The sequence below is a fragment of the Bombus affinis genome, chromosome 9 (genome assembly GCF_024516045.1).
Source record: "Bombus affinis isolate iyBomAffi1 chromosome 9, iyBomAffi1.2, whole genome shotgun sequence".
NCBI lineage: Eukaryota > Metazoa > Arthropoda > Insecta > Hymenoptera > Apidae > Bombus > Bombus affinis.
In genome coordinates, this window is record NC_066352.1 from 13773044 (window position 1) to 13797778 (window position 24735).

The following is a 24735-nucleotide window of genomic DNA, read 5'->3' on the forward strand; positions in this document are numbered from 1 at the left end:
ATGTAATTGCGCAGAGAGAAAAAGAGAGAGAGAGAGAGAGGAAAGGAGAATGGAAGAGAAAAAAAGGAGAGAAAAGGGATGGAGAAAACATTGACATTCTTGGAAGCAATTATACCAGAAGGGCTAATAAATCTCGTTTGGTGCGCGTCGACGTTAATTGCACCTCCGGTTGGTGGCCGTGAGAGGTGAACTTTCGCCTCTTCTTTTCCACCCCTATTGAGAAGGACGATGGAGCCGCATCGAGTTCAAAATCACGAATTCCCATTAACTGGAGGATTCACGATGTTACCCGGAGAATGATAAAGAGAGCAAGCTGACAATGTTGGAAAGACGTGAAAAAAATTCTTGCCCCTCGGCCTTGTTTCTACCCTCCAGCCCTCTATAATTATGGCATTTTCTATCTTGAACGTTGTCGAAAGGAATTTTATAATGGAAGATAAGTTTTTATCGAGGATTTATAGTATCAGTGCTATGGAATTGATATTGATAAGAATGTATTATACTACGAAAAAATGAAGAATGAAAGAATAAGATAAATTCGATTAAAATTATTTTTACATCATCCCTGTCCACTTTCCATTTTCTACTTAAGGAGGACATCTCGATGCTTGGATCTTTCGCCATTGTCAATTTGACGTCCAAAAATAAATTAGGTTAGCTTTCTTTATTTATCGTCTTAATTTTCTCCCTTTCTTTCCTTGTTTCTTTATTCCACTTTTATCCCTTGTCGTTTCTCTTTTATCTTCCGCTTTTATTCAGCCGACGCCTCTGTTCTTTCTTCGCCATTCTTCTCTCTGGTTTTTCCGATTGTGGAAATATTCGTGCGCGGAAATTCCATAAGCCCGGTAATCAAACAGGTCCATCAAAAAATAACGCTTTCCCATGACGCTCGGAAACAGCGAGAGCTCGATGACCAAAAATAGATCACGCATGCCAATGCTCAGAAACCGACGACTTTGCGTTAATTTTGAAACCACGGGCTCCGATCAAGTTCGGTTCGGGATTTTATTTAAAAAAAGGAAGAAAAGAAAACACGCAAAGAAGAGAGAAAAAGATAATTGTAATGGGAGCGAATGTTCGATCGCGGGGAAAAATCGACGAGGATGGAGAAAATATTTAAATGAAAAAAAGAAGCGCCCTGACGATTCGATTCGACCTCGTTCGCGCTTGTGTTTTCGAGTCCGTAAAAAATTAACGACCTTCACCTGGCGTTGCAGCGTCGACAATCAGCGTTCGTGCTGGTGAAAACGTCTATGAAGCAACGTTGTTGATGCGTTATTTATTCCCGCGGGGTCATTGATTTCCCTCGTCGTCGCGCGATTGATTTCTGTTGGTACACCCACGCAATTATCATCCCTCTCTGTTTATTCTTTTATCTTGGTTCTGTCTGTGCTCTTTCTGGCTCTTTTTTCGCTTTCATTTCGATTTGTTGCGGGACTTTGATTCCAGGAAAATCGAGCGCTCGATGCGTTGATTTCGAAGTTTGTAACGAGTCGAATGCCGATGTGTGCTCCGTGTTCTGGTTTACCATCGCTGCGACACTTGAAACGCATGAAACGCGGAGGAATGTGTTGTAAAAATGGTCGATTAAAATATTTGACGAACGCGCGAAAAATAAGACGCTTTAGAACGATATTTGTATCACTTACTCTACTAGTGATACGTCTGATCGTAGATGGACTTATATCACTGTTACAATATTGTTGCACTATTTTCTCGTTTAATGCATTTCAATTTATTTCGTTCTTTTATTATTTGTTTATTATTCTTATATTTTCTACAATATATTGTAGAAATAAATTATTGTAATTTTATAGAAACGTTTATTAAAACGCACTCATTGTCAAACGAGATTGAAAATTAAATAGAAAAACGAACGGCCGAGCAGTAATGTTAAATATAATTACTGGGAACTTTTATAAATTCGACGCGTAATTAAAATTTCGAATGCGTTTTATACTAAAATTTCATAAAGATCAGAAAATTAAAGGGACTTGTATGTATATAGGGTAAAATAAATTATACGCTCGCGGTGGCACGAAAAGCTGAAACACTATTAGTGATACGAGTTTGCTTTCATTCGGATAGCCCTTACGTGTGACATAAAAGCGCTTCCTTCTGTACTTTTTAACCCGAGTATAATTTTTGAAAACCGTTGCGAGCAAAAATTGACGCCAACTCCCGCGGTGTTGAATGAAAAAATTCCATTTTGTGGTCACGAGACGAGAGAAACCTGTGAAAAATGCCCTCGAAACGACCATACAACAACGCGTGAACTATCTTTCTAAAACGTTCAAACAATCGCAATGGACAGCCTCTTTATTACGTCAATTTGAAAAAATGCATATTTCCACGGCAATTTCCCAGTGAAAAGAGGTGTCGTCGCACTCCAGTCCCAACGACATTAAAATAATTTTCGAAATATATTTTCGCGCCAATATCTCGCGAGTCCGCAGAAAACCACAAATATTTACGCGCTGTTGTGCTCCGGACAAAAATATTTCATTGTCCTCGAGAGAGTAAAAAATGGTAGAAAAAAAAAGAAGAAATGGAAAAAGCAAGAGAAGAATAACGCTGAAAGCTCGTATTAAAGCGCGAGAGTAAAAAAAAAAAGATAGCGCGCGCTTAGTGCAACTTGGACTGCGTAATGCGTTCATAGACGCACGAACGCGTCGAACAGTCGTGCTTAAGAATTAAAGAGCAGATCTGGGCCACGGCGATAAATAGATCGACTAAAAAATCCGAGACGGTGCTTTCTTAGTTTATGGAGAAGCTGTACTTATGCTGCCCTGCTTCGAGCCGAGCAATTTTCCGCTAATGCCCTCATGAAAGAAAGAAAGATCTCGTACACACGGCCCGTATCCTGTGAAATTACACTGTTCCTCGAGATATGGTTCCGGCCGTATTACCCTCGAATTCTCGTAAATTTAATTCGTTGGGAAGGGAAAGTCGAACTTCGTGAGTCTAATGGAAATTGGAGACGGTTAAAAAAAAAGCTCGAATACCTTGGGAGGAGCAGAATGATTTTGCGTTAAGGAAACGGTAAGTAGCGTTAGGTGACCTTAACGCGAGATCCCTTAAAAATCTACTTTTCTTTCTTTCCGACTATTCTCCCAACTTTTTATTATTTTAATTAAGCTTATAATCTTCGAACTCAAAAAATTCCTTCTTGTTTCAACGATCTTTCAATATCATCATTTCCAAACATTCTAATCGCCTAATTTAAAACAAAATCCTTTAAAAAACTCTACCCTGTTTTTCTTCTTTTACTCTCGTCTTAACGTTCGGAATTTACGATTCCCAAACTTTAAAAATTCTTCTCTCCTATTTTAACAATCTGTTGGTACCGTTCTTTCGTACCTCTTAATTGTTCTTTCCTCTATTAATGATCATCGATAACTTCGCTCTTAAATTTCTTAAAAGACGTAAATCCTTTCTTAACTCATCCGCGATAGCATCGTCATTCTCGATACGATGCAAATTTTCCACTGAAGCATAAAAGTCCACGCGAAGTGGCCACGAGTTGTGAACGCGTCGCTACGAAAAATTCGACGAGACATTTTCATTTCCACTTGCAAGTCAGTTTATCATCCATAAAATCTCAGCGATGCGACAGCTGCCCCGACTGTACCGCGTGCTATCAGCGATTGACATGTAAACTGTTAAATATTTTATTAGTAGGTCATAGTTACTGGCAAGCAACGTTCAACGTGTATACGATGTCCATCGTTCCGGGTAGCTAACGTAATGTCATCGTTCCGTAATTATGTTGGTATTACCGGCCGACCATTATTATTGTCAGACTGCGGCATGTGCACCGTGCACATATTAGACTGTTTGAGCGACGGACTAACGTAACTCCGTAATTACCCCGTGATTAACGTAATACGATCGATAATAACGAAAAGCGTATTTCGCCATGAAATTATGAAGAATTTTTATCGTGAATTACGAAGCATGGTATAATAAAGTGTTTAGAAAGTGTGAATTTATTGAACGGTTGATAAGAGTTCGTTTTTATTTATAAATTGTGTATTTCGAGAGAGCCGGAGTGGTTTATTCTCTAATATATATCCCAACCCAATATATATGATATATTGAGTTGGCAACTAAGCGATTGCGGATTTTGTCATTACCACCTAATGACAAAATCCGCAATCCAATAGCAGAACGTGTTATTTAGCTTGAATATACGGTCTGTTTTAATACGCGTGTCTTTAGCCCTTCTTTCAGCTACTTAGACTAGTGAAATATTAGGTGGCAATGACAAAATCCGCAATCGCTTAGTTGTCAACCCAATAATGTTAAGTATCATATTTTGTGAATATACACAGACACGTACGCAAAGGATCACGGAAAAATTCGACTACGTACTTGAAAATACCTTTTACGAATATATCGGGTGTTATACGAAATATTTTGAAATTCCATTAGCATCGTTATGAGACTATAACGACATATTGAAACTACAAGCTATATAGCATCATAGATGCAAGTACGTACTTGGCAGAGATCAAAAAAGTACTTCAACAGTTAATTATCCATTAAGTTAATAAACCTGGATATTCAGTGGGGTCGTATTAGAATAATCTCCTATCGATTATCTGTTCTCTCTAGTTGCGATTATGCAAATTCATCTATACGTGACAAGTTTTTAAACTCGATTTTGTCGAAAGTGTTATCTGCAAAGTAATTTCGTTATTCATGATTTTCGTTTCGACCTATAGAATTTACTTGTCCGCTATACGTTTTTAGGACAACGGTATGTATCTTAAGCTTGTATAGTATAGCTGAATCAAGATCCAGACAACACACTTATTACACTCTTTGTTCTCTCGAGCATCGCGGGAAAGGGAGATACGCAATCCGGTGTATACGTGAGGCGACTGCCTAATCGGCGAATCATTATAATTCCTTTTTGCAGGCGGCAATTTTGCCTCGAAACCATCCGCGTGCAGACGTGATCGTAATTCTCATTATCGCGGTGGCGCATGGAAAAGTTTCAACCCCGCCAAGTGGAATTCGAACAATTCCTGCTGGCCAGGACTGACTGGCAAAAAAATTGCTTCGTCCCGTAATAGATCGGGTAAAAGAGAAGAGCGTATTTAAACGAGGGGTAGCTGATGAAGAAAGAAAAATAGCCAACGAGCTATAATAGAGTCTTTAGAGTATGAAGGGGGACTTGTTAAATAGCAGAACGTGTAATTTAGCTTGAATATACTGTCAGTTTTAGCACGCATGTCCTTCTTTCAGCTACTTTAGACGAGTGAAATGTTTGTTCCTTGTGTTTGCGCTTGGGCGTTTAATTTTTCAACCGAAAAAATTATGTACACGTTTGAGGTATCAAAGAGAATTGTTTACTATTTTGAGCGATATATACGTAAAAATTTAATAATCGATTCAAAAATGGGTTTAAAAGGAAAATTTCAACATTTTAGTAGGATCTTTCCGGTGTATAAATTTTTGATATTCCAATATTTCACACTATAAACGTCTACGGGCTATTCAATATTAATACTTAATACGAGTGCTTTTAAAAAGCTTCTGAAAGGAATCGATAAACAGAATTTTTAACTACCATGATCAATAATACTAAATTTTCAAAGAAAATCCATCGTATTTATCGTAAAACAACATCATAATACGAAAACACCGCTTGGTATGATAAAAAAAAATCCAGAGCAAATTCTAAATCTGTCACGTATTATTCGCTTCCCTTACGATCATATTCTTTGGTTTACATCTAGAAAAAAGCTTACCAAGCTATTTGTCGAAGACACGTAGAAAATTCTTATTCTTCATATCTGAAATTCACTGTGCAAAACCAACGATAGCCGTCAGAAGGTTAGGGCGGTTTCGAGCAAAAAGAATCAACGAGAACGGTGTCAAATCTTGCGCGATTCCGCGCGGAACGGAAACGAGGGAGCGCGCGGTCGTTCCGGCTGAACTGCGGACCCGTAATTTACCGAGCGTTTTTAGCCTGGCCAGTCCCGTTGGATGGATGGATAACGAGAAAAGTTTTTCGCCCGGGACGCCTGCTGGTCTTTACATTACGCGCTGCAACTCGCTCGTTTCTCGTTCGCCTGGCTCGCTCCATTTCGCGCGATTGAGTGCTACAAGAGGGAAACGTCGCAATGTCAATCGTTTCGCTACGTCGGCGTAGCGCGTTGCCCTACCGATCTGTAAATACGATCGTTTCTAAGGGAAGATTTGCGAGAACGAGCTTGAACCGTTATTCGTTATTCATTTCACGATCGTCATTCTTTCGCGGTTGAAAAAGAAAAGGTAGTAGAGCGATACGTTTGTTCGTCAGAATTCTAATTTCAAACGAGTTTTCCGAGATAGCGAAATTCTGAATTGGCTCTTGACTCTGCTACGATCTTTGAATTTTTATGTTTCAAGAAGATGTTTAACGTAACATTGAAGCGGGAATATACATATCGGTAATAATCTTTTTATTTAGTTGTAACCGAAGGTATTTTCTATTGCCAGAAAAAATATAATTGCATGGAAAATAAGCTAAAGAGTGTTGCAGGATTAAAAATTCGGTTTATAATCTCGAGTTCGTAAATCAGTTGATCTAAAAATATCGAATAGCGCGAAACTTCAATGACCGATATACCGATTTTCTATCAACGATCTCAAGTATTATCGAGCAAGCGTTCGAGTGCTCTACGTTACCCGACATAAAAGAGAAAGATTTAAAATTCAAAAACGACGATGCCTGCTATCGCCTGAATTGCTTAAACTCGCGGAAAGAGGGCCGGATAAAAGATCGAATAAAAGGTGCTCGACAATCGGCGGATACTTTTCACGCTCGCGAAATTGGCTGTCCGCTTTCGTCACAGTACTGGATTGCCTATAAAATCATTCGACGTCCATCGATCCTTTCCCTTGTCGATATGAATATCTATTAAACGCAATTCACGTCTCGCAGCGCGACGCGACGTGGCGATTGTCGCAGTAAACGTCAAGTTGGCGTCGTTTTTGCCGGTTGATTGACGTCGTAAAAATCCGACACGAATATTTCCTTTTCAAATGATAAACGCGACGACACCGATGTTTAAAAAAAACAATTCTCTGAAAAGCACACCTTTTATTTTGTATACACGCAGAGCGATGAAGTGTCGTTCGAGTGAAAAAAAAAAAAAAGAAGAAAAGAATTGAATGCAGGATAATTGAAATGAACCGGTGACTTTGTCTGGATGATGGAAGTAATATTGGTGAACTAAATTATGGAAAATATTTATTGCAGCGCTGCTGTGTATGGATATGTATGACACCTGTATTTGGTATGTTATTTACGTTTTATGTTTTCTATATGAAAAATTTTGAAAACTCTACAAATGCAATTAGAAGTTACTGACGTTCTATCGTGCTAGCGAACATAGTTATTGCGTGTCATTGCAATCCAATTGGCGAACTGTGATAAATATTTGGCTGAAATCGATAGACATTTTGTACGAGAATAAATTTGTTACGTAATGGAATTATGTCACGTGGAATTTTTATTGTAATTCGAAATAGCGATTGGACAGGATTTCGAAAAAGGAGAAACATAGAGAAACTTCTCAAAGTGTTTTAGTAAAAGAACATTTCAAATACGTATGCCAATTATCGTGTCAAAATCATAAAATCGATGTAAAAGACTGATTTAGGAAAATTTTTAATCTACTATTTAATCTATATTTCTTGATCAGAAAAACGGCATGGAAATTTATGTTCGTTGCAAAGGCATTTAATAAATTAATTTGTTTCTTAAATAAAGAAGTTATAGATCTAGAATCTTAAGTATACGATTTTATACGGTTTCCTATACTAATCAGTAATATATACATACGAGGGATATAGAAGACTCGTAGTTACGCTTCACGTTGCATTCTACTGATTCATAATTACACACGATGTTCTACGATAAACCAAGCATCCGTATCATCTTCGAAGGTTCCAAAAAATCATTTTCAGGATCGGAACTTCAATCGTAATTTCCATCACGGTTCGTTCCAAAGCTTCGAGAACGAACAAAAACGACTAAAAATCGCTGCAAGAAAGTAAGACGTTTGGCTGTGGAGAGAATTTTTTCGAGTATCCATATTCGCGGTCTCGGATTCATATTTCCACTGCATCGGATATTCAAACTCTATTCCTAGCCCAGGTAACCATTTCGTTCGATAGTCTCTCCCACCCTTTGGGGCCAGTGTGCTTCGCCGCGCCGCTAAAATGGCAGAAATCGATGTACTCAAATATTCCATGAATACCGCGGCAAAGATTTCTGAGCTTAAACGCGATGCGATACATAGTTATCGCGTTGGGAAATTATTTATACGATCGCATGCTTTACGACCAGGACACAGTGAATCTCCTCTCTTTATCGAGAATCCACCACCTTCACACGGATTTTTAACGCTTTAACGGGAATTTTATTCGCCAACTGATCCAGTTTTCGTGACGCAATCTGCGTTACAACGGACCCTTTCAGGCTCCCTACGTGCACAAGGGTTATGTATTCAATATGTAAACCATCTGATAGTATGATCGATCCTTCCTCCTTTCCTGTTTTATTTTCATTCTTCGGACGTACGAGTTGAGAAAACTTTGAATACGTTGCTTTTTATCTCCTACTTGATAGCATCGAGCGGGTAATGTTACCGTTGTTTGGATCCTTGGATCTGTCCAAAAAGATGGAGTCAAAGAATAGCGCAGAGGAGAGATTCTTACCTCTGCAACAACTCGAATTTTGAGAATAAACCTGGTTTTAAAGGCAAGCTGTCAGAACCGAAGCAAATATGTCATGGTATATCTTTTGCACGTTTTAATACTAGAACTACCGGCATTTGAGACGTAGCTATCTCTACCAAAGCCAGTCAAAATGACTGATCTTTAAAAAATACCCAATAGTAGAATATTTTTATATTTATTGATCTATTATTATTTTACAAATAGAACTCCATGTTCTGAGATCATAAAAACTGTATAATAACAACTTTAATAATAACAATAAGTACAATAATGAAGAATATTCAGTACCAAAACCTTTGGTAACAAGAATATTAATAGATGTTTCAAAACATAGTTGCCTGTGTTTTTAATTGGCCTTAAATTGCGACGAAACGTGATTTCATTATTAATTTCAAAGCCTTCTTTTTTCCGTACTTTAACAAATTCAAACAACCCTCTCAAATTTTATAAAGATACACTCTCGATAATATATGGTTAAACTTAGTAACGATACAAATATTCAATAGCTCCAAAAAATAATTAAACGATGGATTATCGTATAATAGGATTATATTGCTTAAAACATTGCCCATCCGTTTGGCAACCCTTGAAATCGATATTCGGCTGAACCACAGGCTCGTTTGTTCGGACGAATGACTTTCGAAGAGAAGAAAATCGATACATACCTGAAGAATCCCACGTATCTGTCCGCTCTTGGTCTCGACGATGCGCGAAGCGTAGCGGATCTGCGTGGCAGCTCGCGATACCTCGCGACCGATCAACACGAGGATAATAATCAACACGAGGCAGCTTTTCGATCTGCTCAAGGACCTCGTGACCAGCGGCCTCTTCCTGGCCGCCGGCTGGCATGGCAAGAGCATGACAGCATTTGCTGGCGGCCACTCGAAGCGACGCCAGCAGCATAACCGTCGAACACGACTTCAGCCACGGCCTCGAAGGTCTGCCGACCGCTCGCCGAGATCACCTCCGCTTAATTCTAAACGTTCGAAATAATTTCGCTTTTCGACAAATATTTCATCACGTGTCGGTTATCGTATTAATTCTTTTTTATTCGCACAGGCTACAGCGTAATTGTAATTCTGTACCAACGATATTCAATCTTCTTCGCGTCATGACACACGTAAATTAATTACTAGAACTAGTTACCTGCAGTAATAATGATCTAATGTACAATATAAAATTGTTCCATATAGTATACCATAAAGCCTAACGTAATAACGTTTCCAATAAAAGCACTATTAGTAAAACGAAAGGGCTACTGTTTCATAAATTTTCTCCATAAATGTACTTTCAACTACATTTACGTCAAGAATTAACTAAGATCATCTTCGTTCCACGAGATGCTCGATTTATTTGAAAAAATAACCCGCGGCAATCTTCTCCACGCGTCTTATAACTCCGTCAAGATTGCATCGAGAGACTTACCTCAGCCGTCACCGGAAGCGATACAATGTTCTAGAGGTACTTTCAATCAGCGGGACCAGTCTCGAGTTATTTTGTAGGCCATGCAACGTTCTTCGCCAACGAATCGCTTCGTAACTTCGTTATGCAAAACGTCTTTGAGTAGTTGCAGCTCGCGTGGCCCGCGGCTGAGATCCAGCCAGCCACTTCTGCTTCTCTTCCGCCTGTTCCTACCTTCCTTTTCTAACCCTCTCTTTCGGCCGTGCAAGTTAAATTGCACTCAAAACATCCCTCGAACACAGGAGGGAAGAACATGGCCCAGCCTGAATACCTTTTTTCCGTTTCCATGAGAATTCTCCTAGCTTCACGATGCTGGTCGTGGTTCTTTCCGAAATCGACGTGGCTGTTTCTAAATCGCTAAAACCGAGCGCCGATCTGAAACCAAGAGAAGGCGAACGTGAGTCCAGTTCTATGTAGAAGAAGGAATGTTAGGGGGAAGGGAGGTGAGAAGCTTGATCAGAGGGATGCCCTGAGGGAAAGCAAGTTTTCCCGGAGCAATCAGTGCCACTCCATGCTTGTGTTTTCCATTGGATCGCCATTCTCATTCTCAACCAGCTGTACACATCTGCACTATGTTATTTTCTCTTCTCCAAGCTGCATTTCTCTATTTCTTTTTAAATAAATCTCGATAATTTGAGATTCGAGACAACGCGTGTTCGAATTTTCAATGAAAGTCGAAGCTTCTGGTAACTACAGATGTTAGACGCGGTTACATCGATGGATAACGTTACTAAACGCTCAAATTTACAACTTCGCTATATCGGTCCTACCGACTGTACGTAGGCTTGCGACGAACAATCTTTCTCGCTGCGAGATAAATCTTTAAAGCTGACAAGCTGCGCCGGATCGTGGTGGAAGATTGGACGAGCTTCGAGCGAAAAGAGCAAGATTAGTCCATACCGGATGCTTCGTCTTCTCATAAGTAGCGATTTCAAATGTTTCGTGAAAACAATATTCGCGACAAATAGACCGAGAATGTTTATGCAAATCTTGATAAATATAATTGAAACATTTACGCTTACTAAATACTTCTACTTAGAACGTTTACATTACATTACATTTTATGCATTTTATATACGTTCGTATATCACGTACATTTAGTGCAGTCTTGCACCTTTAACTTTTCCATAAATGCACAAAACTCCGTAGCCTAATGATAACTACGTAGAATCTTGTGCGTGTATTACGATGTGCTTATTTTCATTTGTGATTGTTTCTTTGTAAATTTGGATTTCGTACGTATGAATAAATAAACTTAATTATTTTATGGTAATTTGGAAAATTTAAATTGGATGTTTTTAAGCCTCTGTTATATTTTCCTTTGGCAGACGAGAGAAAAGTAGGAATTATAAAGTGGACAAACAAGAAGTGAGTGCACGTAATTAATAATATCCGTACGTATTCATTAGTTGCGTATCGGTAAATGAGAACTGAATTCTACGATTCACAGTACAATTGTTAATTGTTTTAAACGTCAGTGTTTGAACAAGAGGCGAATTTTAACTGGATCGTAATTTCAATTATTAGAATGCTTCGAGCCAGATAGATTTACAGGCGATTCCGTAAAAGCTTTCGTTCGAGCTTTTTCTTGTTACCTTTGCAAGCCTGTCATTACATAATTAAATTAATACAATGCGATCCAAATAAAGAGTCAAAGAGTTAAAAAAAAAAGGATGTAACAATCAGGCACCTTACCTTCTTTTAATTATTTTCCTCTAATTAAATAATTAACTCTCCCACGGGCGTCGATACGTCTTTTTACATTCAGGAAGTAATTTCTTTCTCTTTATCGTCGCTTGTAATTTTTCACGAGAATAAAACTTTTCATACGTATTATTCCTTGTATTATTTTATTACATACTTATTACTTACATTTAGCATTATTGTATTTTAAATACATCCCAGATTAGTCGATAAAACATTTATTTTTATTTATTCGTCGTGAGAGATTTTCTTTTTTAATTCTAAGAAAATTCTTCCGAAATTCACTGATCCTCGATTACGTGGTATTCGCGTGTTCATCGAAAATTCCAGATAAGGGCGTACCTACGTAGTTAAGGGTGCATTCGAGTGTAAAGAATGAGTGAGCCCTCGAGAACACGATTTGGAACCGTTATTCATGCCGCTAACAAAACGATTTGTCAACTTTATCGTTAATGTAACTCCTTGCGAGCTTCATAGACCTTTCAGGCTTCGTCCAGTGATAAAAAGAAACGTCGCGTGTCTCCTTCGCGTAGATTAACATTCTCTATGGTAACTTCGAACACGATACCATCCTGGCAGAAATTTATTATTAATCGAACTCGAATTTTTTTCATTTGTACCATGAAAAATTAAGCTGGAACGCATGTAAATACTTGGAGTGTTTCACGTTAACGGAAGGAGACTCTTTGAGAATCCTAATGGATTTTCTTCTGAAGGACCAGCACCGTTCTCAGCTAGCCGCAGAATGGAAAAATCTCTTTGATGCTCGAGAAAACAATCTCTTTTCCGGTGAGATCGGGCTAATGATTCTGGTTTTGAAAAATATGTGGGAAAGCGCGTATAAAACGGACACGACTCTCAAAGCTTTGATGGTGTTTCAGGGTTTAAGGGAATTCATACTGAAAAGTTGTACATAAGTACGGCGGGATATTGCACTGGTAAGCGAGGTTTTTAGCTCTTCAAAGCGAATCTTCATGGAGAACACCTGTTTTCTGGAAGTTAATACGTACTAAATAGAATTTCCCATCAGACTGGTGCGTTAATTTGCAAATTCTTACATATAATGCGATTATGTAAATGTTAACGATAATATTAATTTCTTTAAAATATTTCGAATCGATTGTCATCGTGATATTATTTAACTTTAAAACCGATCTCAAAATTTATGTAGAGATTACAAGGTGCCCATTACAAACATATATGTACCTAGTTGATAAAAAAGTTAGTCTACGGTATGAATTAAGTGAAACGAAATTTGTTTAGAAAAACTGCAAAATGTTTCGTATAGCATATACAACATGGACCTAAATATTTTCTATTACAAGTGTTTAAATACTTTCATGAACCAGTGTATATAACGCATTATCGGTTGTATTAATGAAATAACGTAGAACGCGCATGATGTGTCGTTGCTTTTGAATGGGTTAATAAACGATCTTCGTCCAACTCTCCAGCGCGCCCTTTTAATTCAATTGCACTCCCATTGGCGCGTTGACGGGCTATCAGAAAGGGAAAGCAGTTCGCCTAACGATTTGATCGAGGGAAACAGGATTGAGGCAGCTGAACGCATTTCCGGCCAAGTCACCGAGGGGACGAGCCCGCCGGTCGAGGAATCGAAGTTCCGCTAATTTAATTCCGAGTCTCAATTATCGGTCGCGTCGGATTCCCTGAGCGGCTCTAACTTTCAAGCCTCTACATCCCCGGATAGAGGGGGTTGGTTCGAGCGCGCGTAATACAGCCGCGAGATCCTGCCTCTGTATTCCGCCACTTTATCTTGGGATTGACGTTTCATCCACGGAAATCGACAGCCCGAGAACCGACGGGATTGCTTTGCGGCCGCATGCTCGCCGGGGAATAAAGGCGAAAGAAACAGCAACAAAATGGTGCAAAACCTGGGGAAACAGCGGAAGCAAGGCGAATGGGAGCGGGAAGATTGTTGTTCTGCGGGGAAATTTGAAGCTGACTCGAAGGAAAGGGCGATGGGATATGGCTAAGCAAGAATACTTGTGACAAGATTCTTGGCTGACGTCTTCGCGGAAAACGAATTTCATGTTTGCGATTAACTGCCGATGTTTATGTACACTGGCTTAAAATAGTATTTGAACTTTTATTACAAAAAATTTATTTATAAAGAATATATTATGTGCGTTATAGGAAACATTTGGAAATTTTAATGACGAAATTTGAAAAATTACTAAATAAGTTATCTTATAATAAAATAAAGTTTCAATTTATTGAAAGATTAGGTTTATAACAAGATATATTTTTAGTTGAAGGTAATTAAGGAAAGCTGATGTAATTATTATTTTAAAATTGATAATGATTATGAGAATAAGACCTGGAAAAATTCTATTGCAATTTTACGCAAAAAAATTAAAACGTGTGCAACGTCACCAATACCACCAACAAAGTGGAAGTATTTGTAATGTGATTTAAGGTCGGCATAAATTTTACAATTCGTCAATTCAGCAGTCTCACTGGTGCTTTTCTCTTTAGCGAGACTATTAAATTATCTTTTTTACTGTGGCAGTAAAGTTGAAATGATAGCGCGTTTTACAATTCGAACAAAATACTTCCCACTAAATATTGCCGTCTATAAAGTGTTTGAATGATTCGGAAGAGGAGCGGGTCGATATTCAGCACGAAGTTGGCAACGCATGCGCCTCGATTATGTTTCGTATCGAGCAACTTCAGGGTACTGGCACTCCGCAGTGCTACTGAAGCAATTGGGAGGGGAGGGTTTTCTGTCAATAAAACCTCTTCTGTGATTCTTCTACAAGAGAAATTCTTTTTTATGTAAATAATTGAAACGCTAATACTCCTGAACGAATTGCCAGAATATGTAAGTACTTATATATGTGACAAATTTTTCCCTGAAATTCATATCCAGTGTTTTTGACATACCATAGATGTCAAATTAAAACTTTCCATAGATACATTTCTCATCCGTTCTTCTAGTAGTTCTTTACATTATGATTTTGATATAAATTTTGTGCATCGTATTGTAAATTTTGTACTGAACTCTTTAATTTATGTACTTTTGTTTCATAACATAACCTCTATCACGTATTTTCCATACTCGGTTTATCGAACGTTCGCATTTGTCATTTCTTTTTCTTCCTCTTCACAATTTCACATTTTTAGTAAAGATTGGCATATTAGAATAACGTTTAGGTTTTTCTTAATTGCAGTATAATAAATTTTCAAGATGTCGACGTCTGCAATATATATTTTAGACGTGAAGGGGAAGGTTTTGATCTCACGAAATTATCGTGGAGATATAGAAACGGGTGTTATAGAAAAGTTCATGCCTCTTGTAATGGAACGTGAGGAGGAAGGCAATCTTACTCCGATTATCCAAACCGCAGAATGCACATATGCATATATAAAGTACAATAATTTGTATATTGTATCCACTACAAAGAAGAATGCAAATATTTCCTTAGTATTTGTATTCTTGCATAAACTGGTGCAAGTGATGCAAGAATATTTCAAGGAATTGGAAGAAGAAAGCATACGAGATAATTTTGTAGTCATTTATGAGCTTCTAGATGAATTAATAGACTTTGGGTATCCACAAACCACGGATAGTAAGATATTACAAGAGTACATTACGCAGGAAGGTCATAAACTTGAAATTCAACCGCGCATTCCCATGGCTGTGACCAATGCTGTATCCTGGAGATCAGAAGGTATAAAATACCGTAAAAATGAAGTGTTTCTAGATGTGATAGAGTCTGTGAACCTCCTTGCAAATGCTAATGGAAATGTTTTAAGTTCTGAAATTGTGGGTGCAATAAAGATGAGAGTTTATTTGTCTGGAATGCCAGAATTAAGACTTGGTCTTAACGACAAAGTATTATTCGAATCTACAGGCCGTGGGAAGTCCAAATCTGTGGAATTGGAAGATGTGAAATTCCATCAGTGTGTCAGATTGTCTAGATTCGAGAACGACAGAACAATTTCATTCATTCCTCCGGATGGAGAGTTTGAATTAATGTCTTACAGACTGAATACACACGTAAAACCTCTGATATGGATTGAATCTGTCATTGAGAGGCATGCCCACAGCAGGGTAGAATACATGGTAAAAGCGAGATCGCAATTTAAGAGACGTTCTACGGCCAACAATGTAGAAATAGTAATCCCAGTACCCAACGATGCAGACTCTCCCAAATTTAAGACTACCATTGGTAGTGTTAAATATTCACCAGAGCAGAGTGCAATAACTTGGTTCATTAAGTCGTTTCCTGGTGGTAAAGAATATCTGATGAGGGCACACTTTGGTCTACCATCTGTCATTGGGGAAGACGTGGAAGGGAAGCCACCAATTCAAGTAAAATTTGAGATTCCGTATTTCACTACTTCTGGAATCCAAGTGCGTTATTTGAAAATTATAGAAAAGAGCGGGTATCAGGCACTACCATGGGTGCGGTATATTACGCAAAATGGAGATTACCAGCTGAGGACGAATTAAACTTAAGAAATTTATGAAGGAAAAAGGCAGAATTTTTGACATGTTACGTTAATGTTAATCAGAAATGCAAAACTAGTCGGTTTGCTACGCTTAGTATGCTTCCGAATGTTTATAATTAATTTTATGGTAATTTTCGGAAACGATCGTGATCTGTATAGAAATTAAGATCTTGTAGAATGTAAAAAAGTAGAGTTTGCGATATTGACCAATAATTTATCGTCATTGATCTTTATTTGTCGAATTTGTAATTTTAATCTTTTTTACAGATTTAATACTCGCTAATATTTTGTACATTTTCTTCATGTTTTGTATATAATTTCTTAGGAACATTTTCAATATTCTCCTCCCGTACTACCATAAATCGTGTGCAAAGGCGATGTACTTAATTTATTGACTGTATGTTTTTTCTCATTCCATATTGCAAATATGTACTACAAATAGTATTTTCCACATACAGGGGCAACTATAGTATACATTAAATTACCCAATATAAAAAAAGAGAAGAATTGTAAATATGTAGGAAACCATGGTATTTGAATGTCTTCATGGAATTGTTAACGAATTATAGGCATTTTTCGGTATTAATATATGTGTAAGTTCTAATAGTATTACAAGTTTATTATTGTATATCAGTATGACAAGAGATAATAATGTTGTTATTATTGTAAACAATGTATTAGTAATTTAAGACATTGAGATGTATTAAATTTTTAATAAAAACTATCTATGTTTTTTCTTATTATCCCCAATTTTCTTATTATAAATCCCAATTTTTCATTAAGCTTTAGATACAGTATTCAAATTAATCAAAGTTCATCATGAAACTAAATATGATTTTATTAAAGATTTGTAAGTTTGAGATCTTTTTATCTGCTAAATCATTTCAAATTTTTTTTTTAGATTTAATTCGATGGAGCTACATTCCTTCTATGCACATTTTACTCTTTCATTTCGTACCTTAACATATAGACCGTTTATTTACCATCTCTTGTCCACGACCGACTATTTACTCAACTGAAGGAAATCACGTCTGAAGAAAACTGTAGAAGATTTGTAGAGGAACAGAGAGAAAATTAGAATGGAGGGACCAGAAGGAGGAAAGAAAATGCATTCCCTAGCGGTGGAAGAGTTGCTATCCTCTACTTCATTGATGATTTGACTTTATAATCGAGACGGTCTCGTTCAATTACGATGGAATTTCTCGCGGAATTTCGTGCAAACAGTGCTGAGATTCAGGACGAGTCGATCGCTCTAGTAAATATCTCTTTCTCGTAGCTGGATTCGGGCGGGATGCAGACGATCTAGAGTCAATCAAATAAACCATCTCCGAGTTAACGATTATTACGGAAGGAGGAAACAATATTTGTCCATCTATACGGCAAATACATTTGTGCCGTTTGCTACGATCGGTTACGTTCTGTATTACGGTAAAATTTCTGATTTCGTTGGTGAGACTCGGTCAGCAGTTTTCCAGTTCTCCATACGTTGGCTGCTTCCTCTATTTTTCCCTCTCGGATAAAATAGCGAAAGAGATTGGTTAACGTGCGAAAACACTTGATGCAGCGTAATTGTGTTATCGTGGAAACAAGCTGGCTGCACGGATTTTTAAATGTAAACACATTGTTTTTCGATTTAATCTATTTACTCGCTTGTTTCGAGCAGTGTTTTTTTTTTAAATAGGAAAATCAAACTAACGATATTACGCGTTCTTTATGTGATTTTCTGTACGAGTAATTTTAGTGTCATGGGGTTTATATATTTCTGTGCCACTTTTATTAATTCGTTGAAGTCATTGTTTCTGAACTTCTGTTATATAATATTTTTGTTTGTGATGCTACTGTTTTACCTTTATTGCGGGTATTACATATATGAAATATATTTCTTTTATTATTTTTGTTATTTACGACATCGTCAGTTTTTGATTTCAGGTATATTCTCGTTTATGGTATCGCTGGTTTGTTCCTATTATTGATACATGAAAAATATACTTTTTTTATTATTCTTGTTATTTTTTTTATTGCTGGTATCCTTTATTTAGTATATTTACTCTGTACTGTTCCACAAGCCAAGCATTATTTTTTCTTTTTTTATTCAGCTTTTAGAGTGGAAAATTTTCTAGACGAAATAACGCAAGATTTGTGTTATCGTTTTATTATATAAAAATGAAATTCAAAATATAATAAAATGTAACTACAAAAATAGCCTTTATAAGCTATCGTTTGGTTAATTATGGTTTGAAATTTTAACTGCTCGATTTTGCGTACTTCTGGTCAGACTTTGTCGCGTTGTATCTTGCACCTTGTACCTGTATAAAAATTCAAGATCCTAGGATGACTTTATAGCGTACATTTTTAATCGTGAGAAGTACATGTGCGATACACTAGTGACTATATCGCCAGATTTTCATAACGTTAAATATCAAAGTTCAATAAAATGCAATGAAAGGAAAGACGAAGAGGATTCGATCGATAGAACTTTTTTTTCGGAAGCCCTCTTCACGGTTTAAGTCACGGTTTTATACTTTATCGGTAGAACGACATCGTAAATTACATTTTAATTAAAATTGAAAGGCTTCGATCGTTGTACGCAGCTTCACGGAGAGGAAGGGGTAACAGCGACCGGTCGGTTCCCGCGCCATCTTCTACTTTCCGTTCTCCTTTCAAAGCTCACGTAGTCAAACGAGGTTCAGTTACCTCTCCCTCGTCCTTTTATATTTTATAGCGAGCGCACCGCACCGTGGGGTCATCGATGCGCTTTTGTGCCGAACAATTGCCTACTTCGGTGCACTACACTTTTATTACGTAACACCGATGGCCATTGTGCTCCTATGTAACGTTGGAATTCGCGAACCTGGTAGATTTTTTCTTGAAACATCGCGTCAAGCTTATACCTCCTTTACTTTGCTGTATGTTCGTAAATTACGTCTTGAATTTAAGAAATTAATGAAATCTGAAGAATTGGAAGATTACAGTGGTCAGGGACCAAAAATAACAGTCATTTTGTAAGGTTTTGTGAAAAATGTTATTGTCAAATGTGACTTTTGTTTAAATGGACTAAAAATGATGTCATTTTTTGTTTATTTGAGTCTAATAATTAAATGTTCGTATTGTTATGAGATATAATAATATTTAAATTTTTATATTGCCATTTATTTAGTTTCCAGAAGATATTGCCAAGTATATGCTGTGCAGTATGTACAACAGAACTATTTTTCAATTGTTCTTTTCACAGAATAATAGGTACATATAATTGGATTAATTTTGATTGATTTTAATGAAAAATTATACATAAACAGAATATCAATTTACTATTAACTTTTATAATCCAAGATTTAAAGTGTTCTTACGAAACTCGTAGTTATAACTATTAATTTATGATCGCGGTATACCATTTTCATATTTGTGGAGAACTTTTTTTCTAAAAATTACTAAATAGGCTATGAGGAATGATAAGGTTTACGACAACATATTTTTAGTGGAAGATAAGATAAAATGCTTAGAACAAAATTACAATAATTATGATAATGAACCAACGGGCATTACCTTGGAAAAATTCTATTGTAATTTTATGCAAAAATGTTAAGCCACGAAATGTAATGCGAAACTGAGTGGAAGTATCAATAATTTGATTTAAGATCGATATGAATTTTTTAATTCGTCAATTCAGCAATAATCATCAACGCTTTCTTTCAGGTATTACAAATTACCTTTTTTTTATTAATAAAAACAATAAAGTTGAAAAGATAGCGATCGGACAATTTTTACATGAGAACAAGGGAGGAGAGTAAAGATAGTAGTAATAGAAATAGAAGTTAGCAACGCATGCGCCTCGATTACGGCTCGCACCTCGTACATTCGTAGCGAGCAACTTCAGGTAGTGCCACAGTGGCACTCAAGCAACTGGGAGGGGCTGTCTCGTTTTTGTCAATAACATCTTTTCTGTTATTCATTTATAAGAGAAATTATCTTCGATGTAAATAATCTAAAGGTTAACATTTCTTCAGGAATTGCAAGCACACGTAGTAAGTACTTATATATGTGACAAATTTTTCCCTGAAATTCATATCCAGTGTTTTTGACGTACCACAGATGTCAAATTAAGACGTTTTATGGATACATTTCTCATTCGTTCTTCTAGTAGTTCTTTACATTACAATTTTGATAAAAATTTTGTGCATCGTATTGTAAATTTTAATTGAACTCTTCCTTTAATTTATGTACTTTTGTTTGATAACATAACCTCTATCACGTACTTTCTATACTCGGTTTATGGAACGTTCGCATTTGTCATTTCTTTTTCTTCCTCTTTACAATTTCACACTTTTAGTAAAGATTGGCATATTAGGATAACGGTTAGGTTTTCCTTAGTTGCAGTATAACAAATTTTCAAGATGTCGACGTCTGCGATATATATTCTAGACGTGAAGGGGAAAGTTTTGATCTCACGAAATTATCGTGGAGATATAGAAACGGGTGTTATAGAAAAGTTCATGCCTCTTGTAATGGAACGTGAGGAGGAAGGCAATCTTACTCCGATTATCCAAACCGCAGAATGCACATATGCATATATAAAGTACAATAATTTGTATATTGTATCCACTACAAAGAAGAATGCAAATATTTCCTTAGTATTTGTATTCTTGCATAAACTGGTGCAAGTGATGCAAGAATATTTCAAGGAATTGGAAGAAGAAAGCATACGAGATAATTTTGTAGTCATTTATGAGCTTCTAGATGAATTAATAGACTTTGGGTATCCACAAACCACGGATAGTAAGATATTACAAGAGTACATTACGCAGGAAGGTCATAAACTTGAAATTCAACCGCGCATTCCCATGGCTGTGACCAATGCTGTATCCTGGAGATCAGAAGGTATAAAATACCGTAAAAATGAAGTGTTTCTAGATGTGATAGAGTCTGTGAACCTCCTTGCAAATGCTAATGGAAATGTTTTAAGTTCTGAAATTGTGGGTGCAATAAAGATGAGAGTTTATTTGTCTGGAATGCCAGAATTAAGACTTGGTCTTAACGACAAAGTATTATTCGAATCTACAGGCCGTGGGAAGTCCAAGTCTGTGGAATTGGAAGATGTGAAATTCCATCAGTGTGTCAGATTGTCTAGATTCGAGAACGACAGAACAATTTCATTCATTCCCCCGGATGGAGAGTTTGAATTAATGTCTTACAGACTGAATACACACGTAAAACCTTTGATATGGATTGAATCTGTCATTGAGAGGCATGCCCACAGCAGGGTAGAATACATGATAAAAGCGAGATCGCAATTTAAGAGACGTTCTACGGCCAACAATGTAGAAATAGTAATCCCAGTACCCAACGATGCAGACTCGCCCAAATTTAGGACTACCATTGGTAGTGTTAAATATTCACCAGAGCAGAGTGCAATAACTTGGTTCATTAAGTCGTTTCCTGGTGGTAAGGAATATCTGATGAGGGCACACTTTGGTCTACCATCTGTCATTGGGGAAGACGTGGAAGGAAAGCCCCCAATTCAAGTAAAATTTGAGATTCCGTATTTTACTACTTCTGGAATCCAAGTGCGTTATTTGAAAATTATAGAAAAGAGCGGGTATCAGGCACTACCATGGGTGCGATATATTACGCAAAATGGAGATTACCAGCTGAGGACGAATTAAACGTAAGAAATTTGTGAAGGGAAAAGACATTTTTAACACGTTACGCCAATGTTAATCGTAGATATAAAAGTGAAAACTAGTCGGTTTGCTACGCTTGGTACGCTTCCGAACACATTTACAATTAAATATATGGCAAGTTTCGGAAATGATCGTGATCCGTATAGAAACTGAAATTTTATAGAATGTAAAATTAGTTTTTGCGATATTGACTAATAATTTATAGCCATTGATCTTTATTCGACACAGTATAATTATATATTAGTATAATTTTAATTCCTTTTGCAGTTTTGACACTTTAAGGTTTTTTCCGTGTTCTTCATGTTCTGTATATAATTCTTTAGGAACACTTGCAATAATTTCCTCTCATAGTACTATAAACTATGCAAATGCAAAGTATGTACTTAATTTACTAGTTGTAATACGTTTTGATCCTGTGTTATAAATATGTATTCCAACGAAATTATCCAATGTAAAAAAGAAAAAGAAAAATTGTAAATATATAGAAAATTATGGTATTTGATTGTTTTCATGGAATTGTTAACGAATTAATAGGCGTTTTTCTGTACTAACATAATCTGTAATAGTATTATAGACTTATTATTGTATGTCAGTATGACAACGAATAATAATATTGTTTTTATTATAATAATAATTTAAGATACACAGAAGATTTATTAAATTTTTAACAAAATCTATCTATACTCTTTTTATTATCCCGAAAAATCCGTCTTTTATTGTTTTAAAAATAAACAGTTTTATGAAAAGCAAAATTTCAGTTCAAAAGTTTTTCCTATTATTTATTATCAAGTATATATTCGATATTTCCTTTAAAACTGACCTGACTCGTTCATCAATTTTACTTTCTTGTAATCCAGAAAAAAAGAACACATCACGTTCTAAAAGAAACATCCTAATAAATAGAACCATTTCCTCCTATTTACTCGCTTAATTCAACTTCGATAAAATCTACATTCGCAAGGTCTCGAATAAACCTGGCTATAGAGTTGAGCGGAAGTCATTCGAAGTTAAAAGGCTGCCTACCTATGAGACTTTTATTCGCAAAAAGGCTATATCGCGAATTCGTTTGATAGCTTCGAAGGGAATCAAAGACGGTGGTATTGAAAAATCGCGAAAACATTACGCTCGATGTGGTTTCCCTTGGAAAATCTGTAAATATTCTACTGTGGACTACGTTGAATCGCGCGAACAGACGGTAGGACACGGAAACCCGATTAGAGCGAAACGCAGCCAGTCTTTTTTATTCGCGCGGCCGCGACACGGTCACGCTATGCAAATTTCGGTGGTGTGCACGCTGTGTAATAATTTTATGGAAATTGCTGATCCTGCAAGGAATTTCGAAACGCATCTCGCCAGAGTAATACGTGCACAAACGTATCGGAAGATGAAGAAAATAAAAAAAAAAGGTCATCGTGAACAACCAGACCGACCCGTTCTACATCTTAAAGGGATTCTTTATATTTATTTGGCAATTTTTAAAAATTCTTCTCTTAGCTTGGTTATCGTGACTAGAATGTTGAACAAGTTCTACAATGGTTTCGTTACGTGGTTTGTGTTATGTATTAGATACGTGCGAGGAACTGATAACCACTCTCCGTTATCGCGGGATAAAGTATTTTTGAATAATTTTACCGTGTATTACGTAGCTCTTTGTGTACATGAGAATTCTTATAGACTGGTTTTTCACCAGAAACTTGAATGTGAAGTTCATTCTTTGTCAACAACGCTATTAACGCAAAGTATTAAACATTAAAATATCATTCTTTAATTGTAACATGGTATTCAAATCAGAAAATTAACAAATACGTACTTGCAGTGACGTTTCTCTTCTGTAATCTTCGATTGATATTTTCTCTTCCAAAGAACGAAAGCATCAAAATTTCTCGATTAATCCAGTTATTTTACGTATCTTAACATTATCTACGGCCTGTGGTTTACGCCCCAAACATAATTCTCACTAGACAAAACAATAAATATTCTTGGGATACGTCAGTTATTTCCCTTATCTCCTTTTTCATCGCTTTGCATCTGGGATTTGTATATCAATTCGCAACATCGGCTAGCACATCGAAGGATATTTACGACACACGTTTATTCGAAATTTCCTCCTATGGTATGCGCGTTTATATACTCACACATACATACATATTTATAATAGTACGAGCATGCACCTGTATTATATCGCAGTCTTCAGCCAGAGATGTGATCAATAAAGGTTAATGTATACTCCACGAGTTTTCCATGGGCAACTGCAATTTTCAGCTTATCGGTTCGCACGGTGATGCTTCGAAAGAGAAATCTATATATAAATTCTTTATTATACCACAAAGAAGGGTAATTTATAGCTCAGATCCGTTATCGTGGCGTTCGTGATACGGATGGATAGGTGGACCATCTTGCACAATTATTATCAATTAACGAGTTATTAGCGAAATTTTACAAGTCACAAGCTACGAATTACAACGAGTTTGTCGCAACTCAAGCTTTCTAAATTTTATATTCAGTCACGTTTCGTAACGTATAACACTTCTATTAGACGTTTTATTAATATTATAATTAATTACTCGTTAAAAAATGTATATTAAATATCTTCTTGAAATCACGTCGCTCGAACTCAAACAACTTGGATTCAAGTAATTTGACTATTCTGAACGAATCTTAAGGAATCTCCTACTCT

General features: G+C 36.6%; 3 protein-coding genes across 12 annotated transcripts in view; 2 read left to right on the forward strand and 1 right to left on the reverse strand.

Annotated features, from left to right (window-relative positions):
• LOC126920376 (neuroligin-4, Y-linked-like) overlaps positions 1–24735 on the reverse strand; it is a 329725-nt gene that overhangs the window by 27491 nt on the left and 277499 nt on the right. For all 9 annotated transcript variants that reach the window (XM_050730674.1, XM_050730673.1, XM_050730677.1 and 6 more), the window contains 2 exons: positions 10165–10575; positions 9405–9715 (listed from right to left, as the gene is read on the reverse strand). In XM_050730674.1, the coding sequence (XP_050586631.1) occupies positions 9405–9599 (195 nt within the window). In that variant the 5' untranslated portion in view covers positions 9600–9715; positions 10165–10575. The remainder of the gene's footprint in view (positions 1–9404; positions 9716–10164; positions 10576–24735) is intronic.
• LOC126920389 (AP-1 complex subunit mu-1-like) lies at positions 14581–17104 on the forward strand. 2 transcript variants are annotated; one of them, XM_050730712.1, is made up of 2 exons: positions 14581–14746; positions 15096–17104. In XM_050730712.1, the coding sequence occupies exon 2, from the start codon at positions 15113–15115 to the stop codon at positions 16379–16381; it is 1269 nt and encodes a 422-aa protein (XP_050586669.1). In that variant the 5' UTR covers positions 14581–14746; positions 15096–15112; the 3' UTR covers positions 16382–17104. The 2 variants fall into 2 exon arrangements, with proteins under 2 accessions (XP_050586669.1, XP_050586670.1); XM_050730713.1 differs by having other exon boundaries at positions 14596–14746; positions 15079–17104.
• LOC126920390 (AP-1 complex subunit mu-1-like) lies at positions 20235–22735 on the forward strand. Its single transcript, XM_050730715.1, has 2 exons — positions 20235–20402; positions 20749–22735. Exon 2 carries the CDS (start codon positions 20772–20774, stop codon positions 22038–22040), a length of 1269 nt encoding a protein of 422 aa, XP_050586672.1. The 5' UTR covers positions 20235–20402; positions 20749–20771; the 3' UTR covers positions 22041–22735.